At 44.4% G+C, this 14,212-nt stretch overlaps 1 protein-coding gene across 4 annotated transcripts in view; it reads left to right on the top strand.

Annotated features, from left to right (window-relative positions):
* Positions 1-14,212, top strand: part of MYO1C (myosin IC) — a 60,821-nt gene that overhangs the window by 31,540 nt on the left and 15,069 nt on the right. For 3 of the 4 annotated variants that reach the window (XM_082492957.1, XM_082492955.1, XM_082492954.1), the window contains exons 2-11: positions 5,272-5,427; positions 6,037-6,152; positions 9,597-9,795; positions 10,713-10,793; positions 11,551-11,730; positions 11,941-12,039; positions 12,271-12,384; positions 12,935-13,006; positions 13,301-13,420; positions 13,653-13,735. In XM_082492957.1, coding sequence (XP_082349083.1) covers positions 5,272-5,427; positions 6,037-6,152; positions 9,597-9,795; positions 10,713-10,793; positions 11,551-11,730; positions 11,941-12,039; positions 12,271-12,384; positions 12,935-13,006; positions 13,301-13,420; positions 13,653-13,735 — 1,220 coding nt within the window. Of the gene's footprint in view, positions 1-4,037; positions 4,098-5,271; positions 5,428-6,036; positions 6,153-9,596; positions 9,796-10,712; positions 10,794-11,550; positions 11,731-11,940; positions 12,040-12,270; positions 12,385-12,934; positions 13,007-13,300; positions 13,421-13,652; positions 13,736-14,212 lie in introns of all 4 variants that reach the window. The other variant, XM_082492956.1, reaches the window with a different exon arrangement.

The following is a 14,212-nucleotide window of genomic DNA, read 5'->3' as shown; positions in this document are numbered from 1 at the left end:
GATGCCTGCCTCTTTCCATATGGCACCCGCTTCCTGCGGTCGTTTTAGTGCAAGTCTACTGGATGGATACTAGCTAATTTGGAAAAATGCATCGTCAGAGGAAAGTATTAGAACATTCATTTTTTTTGATGTTGAAGCAGAAATCTGATTTCTGTCATGTGACTCTTCTTTTTAAATCAGATGATTATAAAGTTTCCCTGCTCCATGTAAGACCATTCACTTTGAGAACTCCAGGTGTGTTCACATGCGTCGCTCACAGATGCTCCAGGGAGAAGTGAGTTGCCAGAGCTGCCAAGTGCTGCCCGTTCTCGCAGCGGTCAGCAGCACTTGTGTGCCTGGAATTGCTGTGCCAACACTGACCACTCGGGTACCCCTCTGGGAAACCAAGGCTGGGAAATTTTGGTGTAAAAAAGACTCCTTCCTACGCACATGTTGGGCTACTGGGGATTGCATGGTCATCGACCAGCTGATGGACAAAGCCGTGGTGGGAATTTCTTGCTCAGTTCACATCAGCCCCAAACTCCTGTGCTCGTGGCAGAGTTGCCCTCCATCTTCCGTCACAAAAGAAAATGACTCAAGTACTTTGGATTTTGTTGTGCGGAGCAAAAGGTCTTGGTTTCATTTTTGAGGTGCATTAGATCTCCAAGTCCTAAGCCGAGGAAAGTCTTTGTCATACTTTGGCGCATTTAGCATCATTTAAAAGAAAAATACTTGTTTATGCCTTCACGGTAACATGTCAGAGACTTACTAGTTCAGGTTAGGAAACTCTTGGTATAGTCTGAGTGCTTTCGTACTCCCAGGAGCTCTTTGCGACGGGTATTTTTGGGTCTTGTTGACTCCGTTGTATGAATACAAAGAAAGGCTGGAACCTCAGCCAATGTAAACCTGGCTCTGCACGCTGCGTTCAGCAGCACCAGTTTACACCAGCTGAAAGGCTTTCCCAAAATTTAATCACAAGGAAGAAAAAGGCATGTGGAAGTGGTACCGCTGTGGTAATTGCACTGGCTTGGTCCCCATCATTCAGGAACAACGGCTTTTCCTTTCCTGGCAGCAGGCCACTGTTGTGCTGACGGCTCTGGAGAAGAGATTAAAAGCAAAGAGTGGGTTAAAATAGTGTGGGAATGAGTCCCTTGGAACTGCACCTCGGGGTGGGTTTGAGAAACACAGTGGCAAATGTCAGCTTGTACTCTCTCAAGCAGGAGTGACCATTAGGACAGTGATTTTAGTATGGGATGAGAGGCCCGTTGGAGAGGAGGCACAGGCTCTCCTAAGCGCACAGGCACCAAGATCAGGTGGAGATCACTCAGATTTTTGTAATTCCCTGTTCGCAGCCTGTGCTGGGTGTGGCATTAGCATGGTATATCCTACAAAGGTTGGGATCTTTAGCCTGGTCCTCCCTCTGATTCCTGTAGGCAGGGTGAGGTTGCACGTGGGTGAGCTAAGCTGTTACTGTCAGAAGGACACCTCCTTGCCCTGCGTCTGACACTCACCTTGATCCCCCGGTAAGGTGATTTAGCTCACTCCGTTGACAGAAAAGCACCGGCATCTTTTTTCCTGCTCACTGTTTAGCTGGCTCTGTGAGTTGCATTGGTTCTGCTTAGAGTCAGGTAATCGCTTGCGTTAAGAGGTGCCAGAGAGGCACAGTCCAAAGGAGGGGATGTGTTCTGGTGTGGTGGTGGGGAGCCCTTGGGCTGCACCCAGTTTGCCTCTTCCGTGGTAGTTGCACAAGCACTCAAAACCAGCAGGAACTGGCCCTGCTGCTGAAATACCTGCCCCTGCCCATCTCTGCTGCCGTTGGGCCGCCAGATCTGTCGGCCGTTGCGAGCCATAATGTATGGAACCAGTGTGGGAAAATGACCTGGATTAAAATAATTAAAAAAAAAAAAAAAAAAGGAGTTAGTTTTAATCCATGTCAGATTTCCAGTCTAGTTTATTGCACAAGTACTGGAGCCAGTGCAAGCCAAAGGACGCAGCTGCACAGAGGGCAGGTGGGACGGCCCCATCGCCTGTGTTCTCGCTGTGGGAACAGCTCGTCTACTGCTGTACTCTACTAGCAGCTTCAAGGAAAACTGAGTTTTGCAAGGATCAGACCCTCACAGCCTATATTCTCCTGATTATCTGGAATACGCACTGCCTGCCGTAGGGCTTTCGGAGTTGTCCAAGCTGAGCTCTAGCGTAGCACTGAGCAGAGGCTGTTGGAAATGAACTGTACATCAGCCGGAGGCGTTTTGGCAGAGATAAACCTATCCACTGCAGAGACTCCAAGGGAGCCAGTCCTGTCCGTAGGCAAGCTGCTTTAATGGTTAATTAGCTTCACTGTAACATATTTAACCCCCCCAGACTGGGTTTTCTAGCATTAATTTACAGCCACCAGATTTGATGTCCGCCTGCTAACATAAAATAACTAACATCTTAGCTATTTTAATTTATTCAGTGCCTTAATGTCACACTCATCATTCAGTAGGAACATATGGTCATCATTGTAATTATTTTTTTTTTCGAAATAGCGTCTTTTCCCTACTTTCTTCCTTCTGCGTTGCTGTTCTGTTTCCATTTTGCAAAAAGGATTTATTTTCACCTCCTTTTACATTGCATCTGTTGAAGTTATTGGCAGTCAAGTAGTTAACGTTGACATTTTAAGTTGGTGGTGGACTTGGACATAAGCAATAAAGCAAATGAACAAACACTTGGCACATAGAAGGGCATATTGCTCAGCTGTGGTTTATGGCTGACGTTTGTATTTGCATTGAACTTAGGCTTGGGAGGGTACAACACTGTGATTAAAGTTTATATTCTGGAGAATCCGACTGCATCGGGTCGACTAGGTAACCTAGTCACATTTAATTATTGCTAAAAAGTTGCATTTGGGTGGCAGTTGGTTTTTTTTTAAAGCTGACTGAAAATTTCAGGTAGTTATTTTGTTCTCACGGAGAGAGGCTGCAGTTGAATGAGAAGAAAAAAGCGTGGAGGAAACCGAAAGCGCCTTAGCCTTAAATGCCTGTCCCAGAGGAGGTGGCTGAAGTGCAGTTTTCTGTGTTGTAAGTAGGATAGATTGCTTCTTCCTTAGGCTGGATGTGTACAGCTGGGATCAGTTTGTCCTGAGCTGGAGGGAGTGGCTGATGAAAGAGCTGTTGAAATTGCTAAGTGAGGTTTTCTGTGAAAGTCTTTAGGATTATATAAACTTGGATTAACTGTGCGAGGGTGGAAGTTTTTCCTCAGTCATTTTTGAGGCAGCTGTGTTTTAAAACTGTATTCATAAACTTACCCACTTGAAAACTAGTTATTTTCTTTTGGTTTTGCCTTTGTTCCCATTACCTTGTCCAAAACCTGCTCCAGGATTGCACTGCTCTGGTAGAAGGATTCTAATTTCTAGGCAGAGTTTATTTGTATGTGATTTATCCCTATTTCCTTTGCCACCGTTGTCCTTTATCTCATCACCACCTTCCTTCTCCAGGGCTTACCCCTGTCCTCTTCACCTTGGCAAAGAGCGGAGAAGAAACCAACAAAGCATTTTGCCGAAGGTGTGGAAGGATTGGCTTGGAAAGTTTTGGGCGTTTTAAAAAGATTTTTTATGAAAGTATCTGCAGAATTCCTCCCAAACTGGATCTTTCAAAGCTAAGAAATCAGGCCTTCCAGACCATGGAACTCATTTGGAAAAAAAAAAGGGGGAGAACTTAAAAATTACATTTCTTTGTGGTGTTTGAGCCACTAGAGTGGATCTGGATTTAAGATTTCCTAGTAGCAAATTGTAGGAACTAATTTTTCTTTCTGAAAGCTGTTAGTTTCATGAAATGACTTATGCCCAGGCACTGGGCTTTTGGGAAGGAAGCCAATTATAACTTGCAGAAATAGGCAAAACTACATTTGTAAATGATTGGTAAGTCTAAACAACTGCAGACGGAGGGAATTTGCACCCATTTGAGCCCAAATTTATACTTCAGTGGGTCTTGCCTTTATTACTACTTAACAACACTTAAGCTAAATTTTCTTCTGACCAAGGTTGTTTTTATTTTTCTTTTTTCCCTGCACGCCATCAGTCCCCGTGCTCTGACCACTATTATATCTTGAGAAGGAGCAGAAAGGAACTACCTGACAACGTGAGTCAGCAAAAATCATCTACGTCATTGTGCAGGGTTTTGGGGCTGGACAACAGTGTTGGGCAGGGGTCCGGCATTCCTGGTTTGTAACACCGCTACAGGAGAGGGTGCCTGGGTTTTGCTATTGGTGCGTGAGCCTCTTTAGGAACAAGCCCCAGCGGCGTCTGTGCCAGTGATGGCAACATCCCAGAATATAACAAGAGATTCTCTGAAATGCATTAGTGCTTTAGAGAAATGGTTTAGGAGAAGAGTGCTTGCTGTGAGGAGTTTGCAAAGTAATTTAAGAATATGATAAGGAAATGCAGACAGATGTGAGGCAATTTGTTTAATATGTTCTATCTCCTGTCTCTGATTTCTGTAGTGTCTCTCGTCTTCTATGCCTTGTACATCATCTGTCCATTGGGTGGAAATTTTCCCTGCGAGTAGCGACTGAGTCACTTGGTGCACATTTCCTCTCCCGATTTTAGTACACGAGGTAGAAGTAAGAAGTCAGCAGACCTGTGTTTTCCAAAGATGGTTGTGTCTCAGCCACATCACATTGAAAATGTAACCTTTAAAAGAGGGTCAGGGAATAGAAGTTGCTTGATGCATGGGATAGATGTTAGTGTCACAGTCTAAATTCCTAACAGTGGCATGGGATGCGGCAGTGCCCGCTTCTCATTAGTTCTGAAGTTTCCCAGAATTTTCCCATCGGGTGTCTTCGTAAAGCTTTTAAATTGGTCAGCAATGTGAAGCTGTTTGCTCATGAGATGAATCATCATTAGTCATAAAAGATTCCTTACCTCGAAACGACTTCCCGTTATGAAATGAGAGAGAAAAGTAGAGAGGAGGACAGATTTCAGTCTCGCTCCTGCTGAAGGATGCCTGGGAAAGGAAATCCAAGTTTTATTCCTTTTATGACATGCTTGTTTGATTGATTCCTCTAAAGTGATTGGAAATTTAGCAGTAACTTTTCCCTAATACTGACTTGTCTTCCGTCAAAGCAATTATTATAAACCGACTGATACAGTGTTAGTATACATTGACTAGTGTTTCCGACAGTAGTGGGGTTATTTTAATATCCTCTCCTCTTTATAGGTTGTCCATAGGTAATTGTGGTTAATTGTTCTTGTGGATGCAGTGAGCTGCAAACAAAGCCACAGATATCCCAACCTTGCTCTACTTTTGGTTGCAGGGAGCGGGGACTAACGGTATTCGGCTGACCATGGAGAGTGCTCTGACGGCCCGCGACCGTGTCGGGGTGCAGGATTTTGTCCTGCTTGAGAACTTCACCAGCGAAGCAGCGTTTATTGAAAATCTGCGTAAGCGCTTCAAGGAAAATCTGATCTACGTGAGTAGCAGTGTGACAGACGTCAAAGTGTTTGTCGGTGACCTGAATTTGGGCATTTGCTACAGAAGGCATACCATAGCTTTGCTCTGCAGTTGGAGGGGTTTGGAGGTGGTGGTATCAGCTTTAATAGACCACAGTCACTTGTGTCAGAACTAGTCTGGGATACTGTCATGTTAACAGATGTAGGGACTCATTGTGGTGCTCCAGTTGAGGTCTGCCGGCATTTACAGGTCTTGCCAGCACTGAATATCCGACTCGCACCACATTCTTCCATTTCACGAATTCACTCTGTCATGGGCTTTCAGCAACCCCAGGCTTGAACTTGATCCTAAATGGTATATCAGAAATAATCCATTCTTGCTTGTTAGAAGCACTAAAACCTTTTGCAAGGATAACGTGTAGCATAACTGCCGCAACGGCGTTCTCATTGCGCTATGAGATCACTTCTTCAGCATCCTTGGCCTCTCTGGAAGCCCTTAGCAGCATCCGCAGTGCCACCGGGGCAGGCAGCCCTTGTCAACAGCGTACTGCCTTCGGAGCAGCCTGGGGTCTTGGGGAATCCGCTGCCAGACCTTCTGTAACCTCTCTGCTTTGTGTTCTCTTTTCCAGACATACATTGGCTCAGTTCTGGTGTCTGTTAATCCGTACAAGGAACTGGAAATCTACAGTAAACAGAACATGGAGCGATACCGTGGTGTCAGCTTCTATGAAGTTTCTCCTCACCTGTGAGTGGCCTGTGGGTAAACAGTGCAGTTTGTGCCGTTCCCACACAGGCATGTGCAATAATGACATGTGAAAATGAGCAAATAGGACTTTTCCTTGTCCCACATGCAGCACTAAAAATCATAGGGAAATAAAGGATCCTTTGGAGGGTGTGGTGTACAGCTCTTTCTATTCCTGTTCCTCTCTCCAAAGAGGATGAGTTGCCTTTGCAGGAGCGGTATTTGGAAAGGGAGTTGGTTCCTTCCTGGCTGGAGGAACAGAGCTGCTTACCCAGCCCTGGCAGGACAGGAGTTCATTGTTCCAGGGTTACTTGGGGTCTGCATGTCCGGGCTGTGAGTTTCCCCTGCTGCTACATCGCTCGTTCAGCATAGGGCTGACTAGGGGAAAGAGTGTGTCTCGATGTGTGGTGGTTTCTTTCCTACCTCCGCTGTTACTGCCTGACCAATATTTATCTGGTATTTCCCTTGTTGCTAAGATACCGTCAGACTGTTGGAACACGGAATGTATTTATTTACATGGTCTGGCCTGGTGAGCATTCCCAATTTCCCATTAAAAAAAAAAAGTTTGAGGTTTAAAGTTATTTTTGAAAGCACTTGCATTTTTTTGTCAGACTGAAAGAGAAAGATGACTAAGAGCTGAGCACATTTGGCTCCAAAATGTTTTCTTTCAGGACCAAGGGCCAAATTCTGAGCAGCTCTTGGAGGTGTGGGTTTTTTTGGTTTGTTTTTTGTTTTTTTTTTTTTTAATGTATTTATTTATTTATTTTATTATTATTATTTTTTAAAGAGGTCTTGGAAGAGTAAATGATATTATTTTTGAGCAAGCTGTTTGGATTGTTTATTATTAGTGGCACATAGCCCAGGAGAGTAAGCAAAACAGAATGCACTGCAAACACAGAGAGGGAGAGAAACACCATTACTTGGGAAAGTCTGAATCCTTAGAAGTTGTATTTGTTATGATAAAAATGTGATTTTTATAGTGTTTCAGGCTTTTTGTGTGGACCTATACGGAGCACGATTAAACCTAAAAAAACCTTCATTCAAATCTGCCAAGTTCTGCCCTTGATCTGGGTGTGTCAATAGTTCTGTCTACATGCAGGTGCCCCAACTAAAGAGATCTGCCCCGAGAAAGTGACTGACAGTGGCTTAAATCAGTGTCAGGCAGTTCCTGGTGAAGCCACGGAGGGTGCAGGGGCAGCAGCTCTTCACTCCACGGTCAGCTCTCGCTTGCAAGGTGTTGTTGCTCCACAGGTTGCCTTCGGTCCTGCCTTCCAGGCGGAGGAGACCTGGCCTAGATGCAGCCACTTTTGCCTGTGATCAGGGCACTCTCAAGGGCTTCTTTGTCCTTCGGTGACAATTCAGTGACTCTCTGGAAAATCACTGGGACTGTGGCTGCCTTTTTATTTATGTGCAGTAGGTACTGAGCTTGATAACAATGCTCACGTGTAACACGGAGCACTAAGCAGCTCTGCTTTAATTCCTGTATGTGCTACACAAAGTGACTTAAATCACAAAGTAGCTCATTATTTCTTAGGCTGTTCTCTTGTTTTAACGAGTCCCATAAGAAATTGTAAAACCTGCAGCTCATAAGTAAACCCTTGAGAACTGCGGTACCGAATACCAGTGCTGCTCCAACTGGGAGAACAGTGGGTTTTTTGTAAACTGTTTTTATTGTTCCATTTAAAAAGGTTACATTATTTGATTATTTACATTACATTGTTTGGGTTATTTATGTGTTTAAAAATATTCTGAGGAGCACTGAAATGCTCTGCAGCGTAGTACTCTGTGCTTCTCCTTTTACAGTATTTCAGGTGTCTTTTTCCCTCTTTCTCTTATCCGAAACTGATTCTAGAAAGCCAAAGTACTTCAGGATTGCTATTCCAGTGTCGAAATAGTTTAAGGCTAGGCCCGAGCACTGGGTTCTCTGGGAAGTGCGTCACATGTAGTCATTTAAAGGAGAAAAGTTATCCCTATGGGCTTGAAACACAGCATACTTCCCAGAGTGATCTGTCACATCCTGTCCTATTTATAGCCTGCCGGGGGGTTCAGAGATGGCGACTACAAATGGCACCATAAACATCTTTAAGTGAAGTGATTCTGTACGTGGTGTGCATGACTGCTAGCCTTCCGCAGTACTATATAACCACCCAATAAAGGCATGCAGTCTAGAGGCAAGTCTTAAAATTTGAATTAAATTTACATTTATTCGACTGTGTTCAAAATACGCCAGAGACAGAATTTGGATGGGAAGAGAAGGAGTTGATGACTTCAGTGGGGTAAGTGTGCGGTTGTGTTGCTAGGTAGCTCATTGGTGTTGCCTTAGCACCAAGTATTAATAGAATTGAGAAGGCCACGGCTGTTATTTTGGCGTGATTATTTGTAATTAATTTCACAGCATGAGCATTTAAAAAAAATAGGGGGGGGGGGAAGCTACTAAAAGGTTGTCAAGTGTATGAAGACGGCATATCTGCTTGATCACCACATGTAAGACAGCTGAAAGCGCTGCTATGGAGGTCATCTTATATGAGTGCATTGTGACGGGCTAATGCTCCTCTTTTCTCTTATCCCCTTCCATTGCACCTATCTGGTCCTTTTCTTCCCGCTCTGTAAGCGGAACCATTCTCAGACACATCCTCCTGCTCTCTGGTGTTGTAAAAGCGTGTGTGTGATTCTTGGTATAAGATCCTGTCTGGTCTATTGCAGGGAGGAAAAAAGAAGAGTAAGAAAAAAGCAGTGAAGTAAGAAGCAGGGCTCCAGGGCCAGCAGCAGCGCACCCTGGCTGTAGGCAGGCAGGAGGAATCTTCGGGTATTTTGGGTAGTGTTTGGCCTTGGTTGGATGGTAGCTTATGTAGCCTGCAGGATGCTTAATAGTCTGTGCTGGCTTATCTGATTCTTCCTGCCATCCTGGAGAAGCTGTGAGAGGTTGGGCTGTTCTGGAGCCACCCAGATAGCAAAGTGCAGTTGTGACCTTCTGAGTGTATCATCACTTAAGAGATAAGCTAGAATAAAGATCGATGGAAAACAAGATGTTTCCTGAACGTAAAGCTTTTTTGTCCTGGGGACCAGTGTTGAAAGGTCATGTATATTTAGAAAAGTAAGTTTGTCTGCGCCATTTAGTCATCTTCTACAGAAACTCTTCTAGTCAGAGAGACTCAAAAGAAGAGTTTTTAAAGGAATTTGATAGATTTGTGCTACCACGCTGCAGAAACTTGGCTCAGTGGTTAGGACATGTATGCGGTGGCTAAGAGATGTCAGAAGGTGTTCACAGTGATCTCCTGTCTCATCACCAGTGTGCAGAAGCAACACGCTCTTACCCAGCCCAGGGACACATACTTCTTTTAGAGGTGTCTCTGCTGGGAGTTTGCCCTATGGGGACAGTCTTAGCTGAGGAGTTTCTGCCCTTCACTTGTGGAAACAAACTAATGCCTGATTATCATTGTTCCTTAGCTACGCTATTGCAGACAACTCGTACCGCTCCCTGCGCACGGAGAGGAAGGATCAGTGTATTCTGATCTCTGGGGAGAGCGGGGCTGGCAAAACCGAGGCCACCAAGAAGATCCTGCAGTACTACGCCGTGACGTGTCCAGCCAGTCAGCAGGTCGAAACCGTGAAGGACCGCCTGTTACAATCCAATCCGGTCCTGGAGGTAACTCTAGAGCCTGCAGCGGGGGAAACTTGACATTGAGTCATACCAGCAGCCCTCAGATTTTCCAGCTGAGGGGGTGGGGGCAGCCGGACCCCACAGGGCACGACTGAGCTGTCTGTGCGGAGCCGATAGTGTATCCTGGGAATGCTGCTGCACGGCATGCGGGCAGATCGTTTGCACTGCACACAGGGGAATCCCGGGCTGCTTCCAAGCCAAAGAAATGGCCGTCTGCTGCTGAACTCGTTGTCCCTTTCAAGTCCACCAGGAGCAGTTCTGGAGTGGGCAGGCTGCGGGGAGAGAGGGTGTTTGGCGTGGGAAGAGTTCTGGTGCTCTGCATTAGTTTGGGAAACCCGAAGCGGACACATCCGCTGTGGGCAGCGTTGCCCTCTGAGAAATGCATTTGTGGGAGCATTTTCTAGTGCTGTGGTGTCCTCTAGTGTCCAGTCCTGAGCTGTCTTTGTAGTCCCCCTTTGATATTTCTGCTCCGTACTCAAATGTGCGCTGCGTGCGCAGGAACGGTGCGCTCCCCAGGAGAGGGGACAGCCCGGCAGGCCAGCGCCTGCTGTGAGCGGAGCTGCGGGTGACTGTAAGCAAATAGCCGTGATGAAAGAGGAAGCTTTGAAAAGACTGTCAGACATGACATATGTTGTCCGCAGTGAACTGGCAGTAAAATAGGCTTACTAGGGGGGATGGAATTGTTTTCAGAGGCATGCTCCATCTGCAATACTTGCACTGGGCATAAAGATCGGCATTAGAATTCGGGTAGCAATCTGTTTCCTTCTTGGTTTCCCTTGCAAAAAGGACAAACCTTTTGGGGCTTTAACGGCTGTAAATAAACAACTGGCAGCTTCACCAAAGTGTTAATAAATAATCTTATTTGATACTTATTTATTTTTCATTAATTGTTTTTATTTCAGGCCTTTGGAAATGCAAAAACCCTTCGGAATGACAACTCCAGCCGATTTGGGAAATATATGGATGTGCAGTTTGATTACAGGGTAACTTAAAATCTGTTTTGTACTTCAGAACTGGTCCTGGTCACAGCAGGTCTCTGTTGGCTCTGCTTTCTTATACTGACGTGTGCGTGCAGCAATTATTTTGCATTCCCTTGAAGACAGTACAAGCAGAGTCTATGGCAGCAAAGTTTGGTTCCAGAGGATTTTATAGAACACGCTTCCCTTTCTTTCTTCCCTCGTATAAGGAGACAGTGAGCTTAAATTCTCTTAATTTCTAGGGTATATGTGCACCATGCAAATGGATACTCCCAAACTAAATCCACATAAGCCAGCTGTGATCTGAAGATAATATGTTCTGTGTAACTTTGCATAGTGTTTGATTCGATTCTGATCCAAATTGCCCCACACTATGAAGAAGAACATAGTGCAAGAACTGAATAGCTCGGCATACTGCAGTCAATATATAATCCCTCCACACTCACAGTGTTGCTTTTCCTTTGTGTTGAAATCCTTCTGAGAAGGAATTTTGCATATCAAGATCCCATTCAGTATGTGCTGTAGCCATGATCTGTATAATGGCATGTTATTGTCGCTTGATAGCTCATTTTGCATGCACTTCGAAACCCAAATTGCCACTGTTTTAGCTGAAATAGAGAATGTGATACAAAATGACAGATAATTTTCTGTCTTTCTGTAGGCTGTCATTTTGTATCCTATTTGTCTTTGAGTAGACCACCAAGAAGCAGAAATATTTTCCTCTGCATTGATGAACTATTCCAATGTACCTGCTTTGATTTAGGGGGCTCCTGTCGGGGGCCACATCTTGAACTACCTCCTGGAGAAATCCCGAGTTGTGCACCAGAACCACGGGGAGAGGAACTTCCACATTTTCTACCAGCTGCTAGAAGGAGGGGAAGAGGACTTACTGCGAAGGCTGGGCCTCGAAAAGAGCCCACAACAGTATCACTATTTAGTAAAGGTGTGCATTAACTAGTTATTCTTACAATATTGTTATGTTATATTATAGGACTGATATTTTCTCAGTTGATTTTGTAGTTTCCTTCCCTCGCTTCAAAAATAACACTGCAATGACTGCTGTAAAAATAAACACATGGCAGAAGCGCGTTGAGCATGAGTAATATATCTTTGACAGTTATTTCGTTATTTACATCAAACTGTGTCTTTTTAGGGCCACTGTGCAAGGGTCAGCTCCATAAATGATAAAAACGATTGGAAGATTGTGCGAAGAGCCCTGTCCATTATAAGCTTCAATGACAGCGAGGTGGAGGTAAGACATGTTTGACAGCACCGCTGATTTTCCTACTCTTAAGGAATTTTTCTACTTTGATTTGTTATTTCTGACCAAAGGCGGCCTTCAGAATGGATGTATTCTTTGCAAAAATGCCGTAAAAAGTACAAAATGTTCTTGTAAAATGTTAATTAACAAAAGGATCTTGCTGCCTTTTCCTACTGTGCGTTCATTTAATCATCTGGTTTCTGACTGTTCCTTCCATCCTAGGATTTGCTGAGCATTGTGGCTAGCGTTCTGCACCTGGGGAACGTGCAGTTTGCTGCTGATGAGCAAGGAAATGCTCAGGTCACTACAGAGAATCAGATTAAATACCTGGCTCGGGTGAGTATCACCCGTTAGAGATATATTATATTAAAGATGAATTAGAGAGGTTTCCTTATTTTGAACTTGGTACCATTGTATAATTTTAGAATACGATTTAGAAGTTTTCATAAATTTACTTTTATTTGACCTAAATAAAATGCAAACATTAACATCAAATCCCTTTAATTGACAGCTTCTCTATTTACCACTTGATCCACCACTGACTTGAGGTTTTTGCCTTCAGGCAGTGGGATAGGAATAGACCTACACCAGAGTTTTAAAGAAAGAAGACCCCTCGTGCCCTTGCTTAGTCAGTTCTGTGTGCCAGAACAATCAGGCCAATTTCTTTGTTAGGTCATATCACTGCCAGAAAGGAGGTGGCGTGTGGGAGGAAAGGGCAGGATTGACGTTGCAAGAAATCTTGCAGTGTGAATGGGAAATGAAGGGTTGTTCCAATAAACTGTGCTTTTGAGGACAGTGGAAAAGCCTTTCTGGTCTCTTAAAAACTAGTACTGATAAATTGAGCATACTGCTTCATAAATTAATTTAATATTCTACTGCTTTGCAGCTTCTAGCAGTTGAGGGCTCTGTTCTTCGAGATGCGCTGATCCACAAGAAGATCATAGCAAAAGGGGAAGAGGTAAGAACGTGAACTGGGGCTCTGGGAAGCACACGGAATTAAATCAAGCTAGCGCTACGCCGTCAGCTCTCTTACCAGAGCTAAACAGTTTACTTCTCACTTGTCAAAGGAGGTTGTCAATGCAGGAGTCCCACAGCTTCACGGTGACTTGCAGCCTGTACAGCTGGGAGACAGTGACATGAGCTGAACCCAGGCAGGATGCCGTTGAGCGGCTGTTTATTACCAATGAACCTGGGCAACTGAATCCCTCAGTGGAATGGCTGTTGAGTGGCTTTTTTCTCCTCCTGCATGCAGCTGATCAGTCCTCTGAACCTGGAGCAGGCAGCCTACGCGAGGGATGCGCTTGCTAAAGCAATATACGGACGCACTTTCTCCTGGCTGGTCAACAAGGTCAACAAGTCTCTTGCTTACAAGGTAAATGAACCTTCTGGTTGTTGATAGCCAACCGAGCATAAAAGGAATTTTCAAATCTTTTAGCTGCAAAGCAGAGAAATGGTATGCTCCATGCTATACAGTGATTTATTAATTAATTTGTTTTCCTTTAAGAAGGGGAGTAAGGAGTTAATGCTGTAACTAAATGGGAAAGATCCTGTGATGGATTGTAGCTGTGAGTACGTATCAACCTTTATATTTTACCATATTGCAGGAAGGAGAGTTTCCGGGCTGGAGAAGTACAACAGTTCTAGGATTGCTTGATATCTATGGATTTGAGGTTTTCCAGCATAACAGGTTTGTTTCAATCAGTGTCTTTGAGTTTTGAATAAACTCTGCATGACTTCATTCATTATAGTGTTTTCTCTCCCTTGTGAAATAAGACATTATTCCATTTCTGATTCTCTTAAGAGAGAAAGAGACGACATTTCAACTTTAGGAAATCAGTTGAATAACTGATAATCACAGGGCTTCGAACACTTGGGGCATCCAGCAAATATTCAGTGTTTACAGCTGTTAATGTTCCTGGTATTTTAAAGAGACTGTTGTCTTTTTGGGGCGTATTCATGCTATAGCTTGAACTCTGCCTTTGTCCAGCTCTCTGGCACAGCGGTGGCTGTTGTGGCATCTTTCCACAGTGGTGTGAATGGGAAAAAACAGCTGCAAAACTCTCACTGTGGTGGAGTCTGGAACCCGACTCTGGCAGATAGCAATGAACCGAGACACTCAAATTTGCGGTGTTATTGGGCCCTTCTTAAAAGTTTTTGCATTCCT

This window comes from Vanellus vanellus (genome assembly GCF_965231255.1).
Source record: "Vanellus vanellus genome assembly, chromosome: 19".
Classification (NCBI taxonomy): Eukaryota; Metazoa; Chordata; class Aves; order Charadriiformes; family Charadriidae; genus Vanellus; species Vanellus vanellus.
Note: the sequence above shows the minus strand (reverse complement) of the source record. Positions and strands in the feature narration are given on the sequence as shown.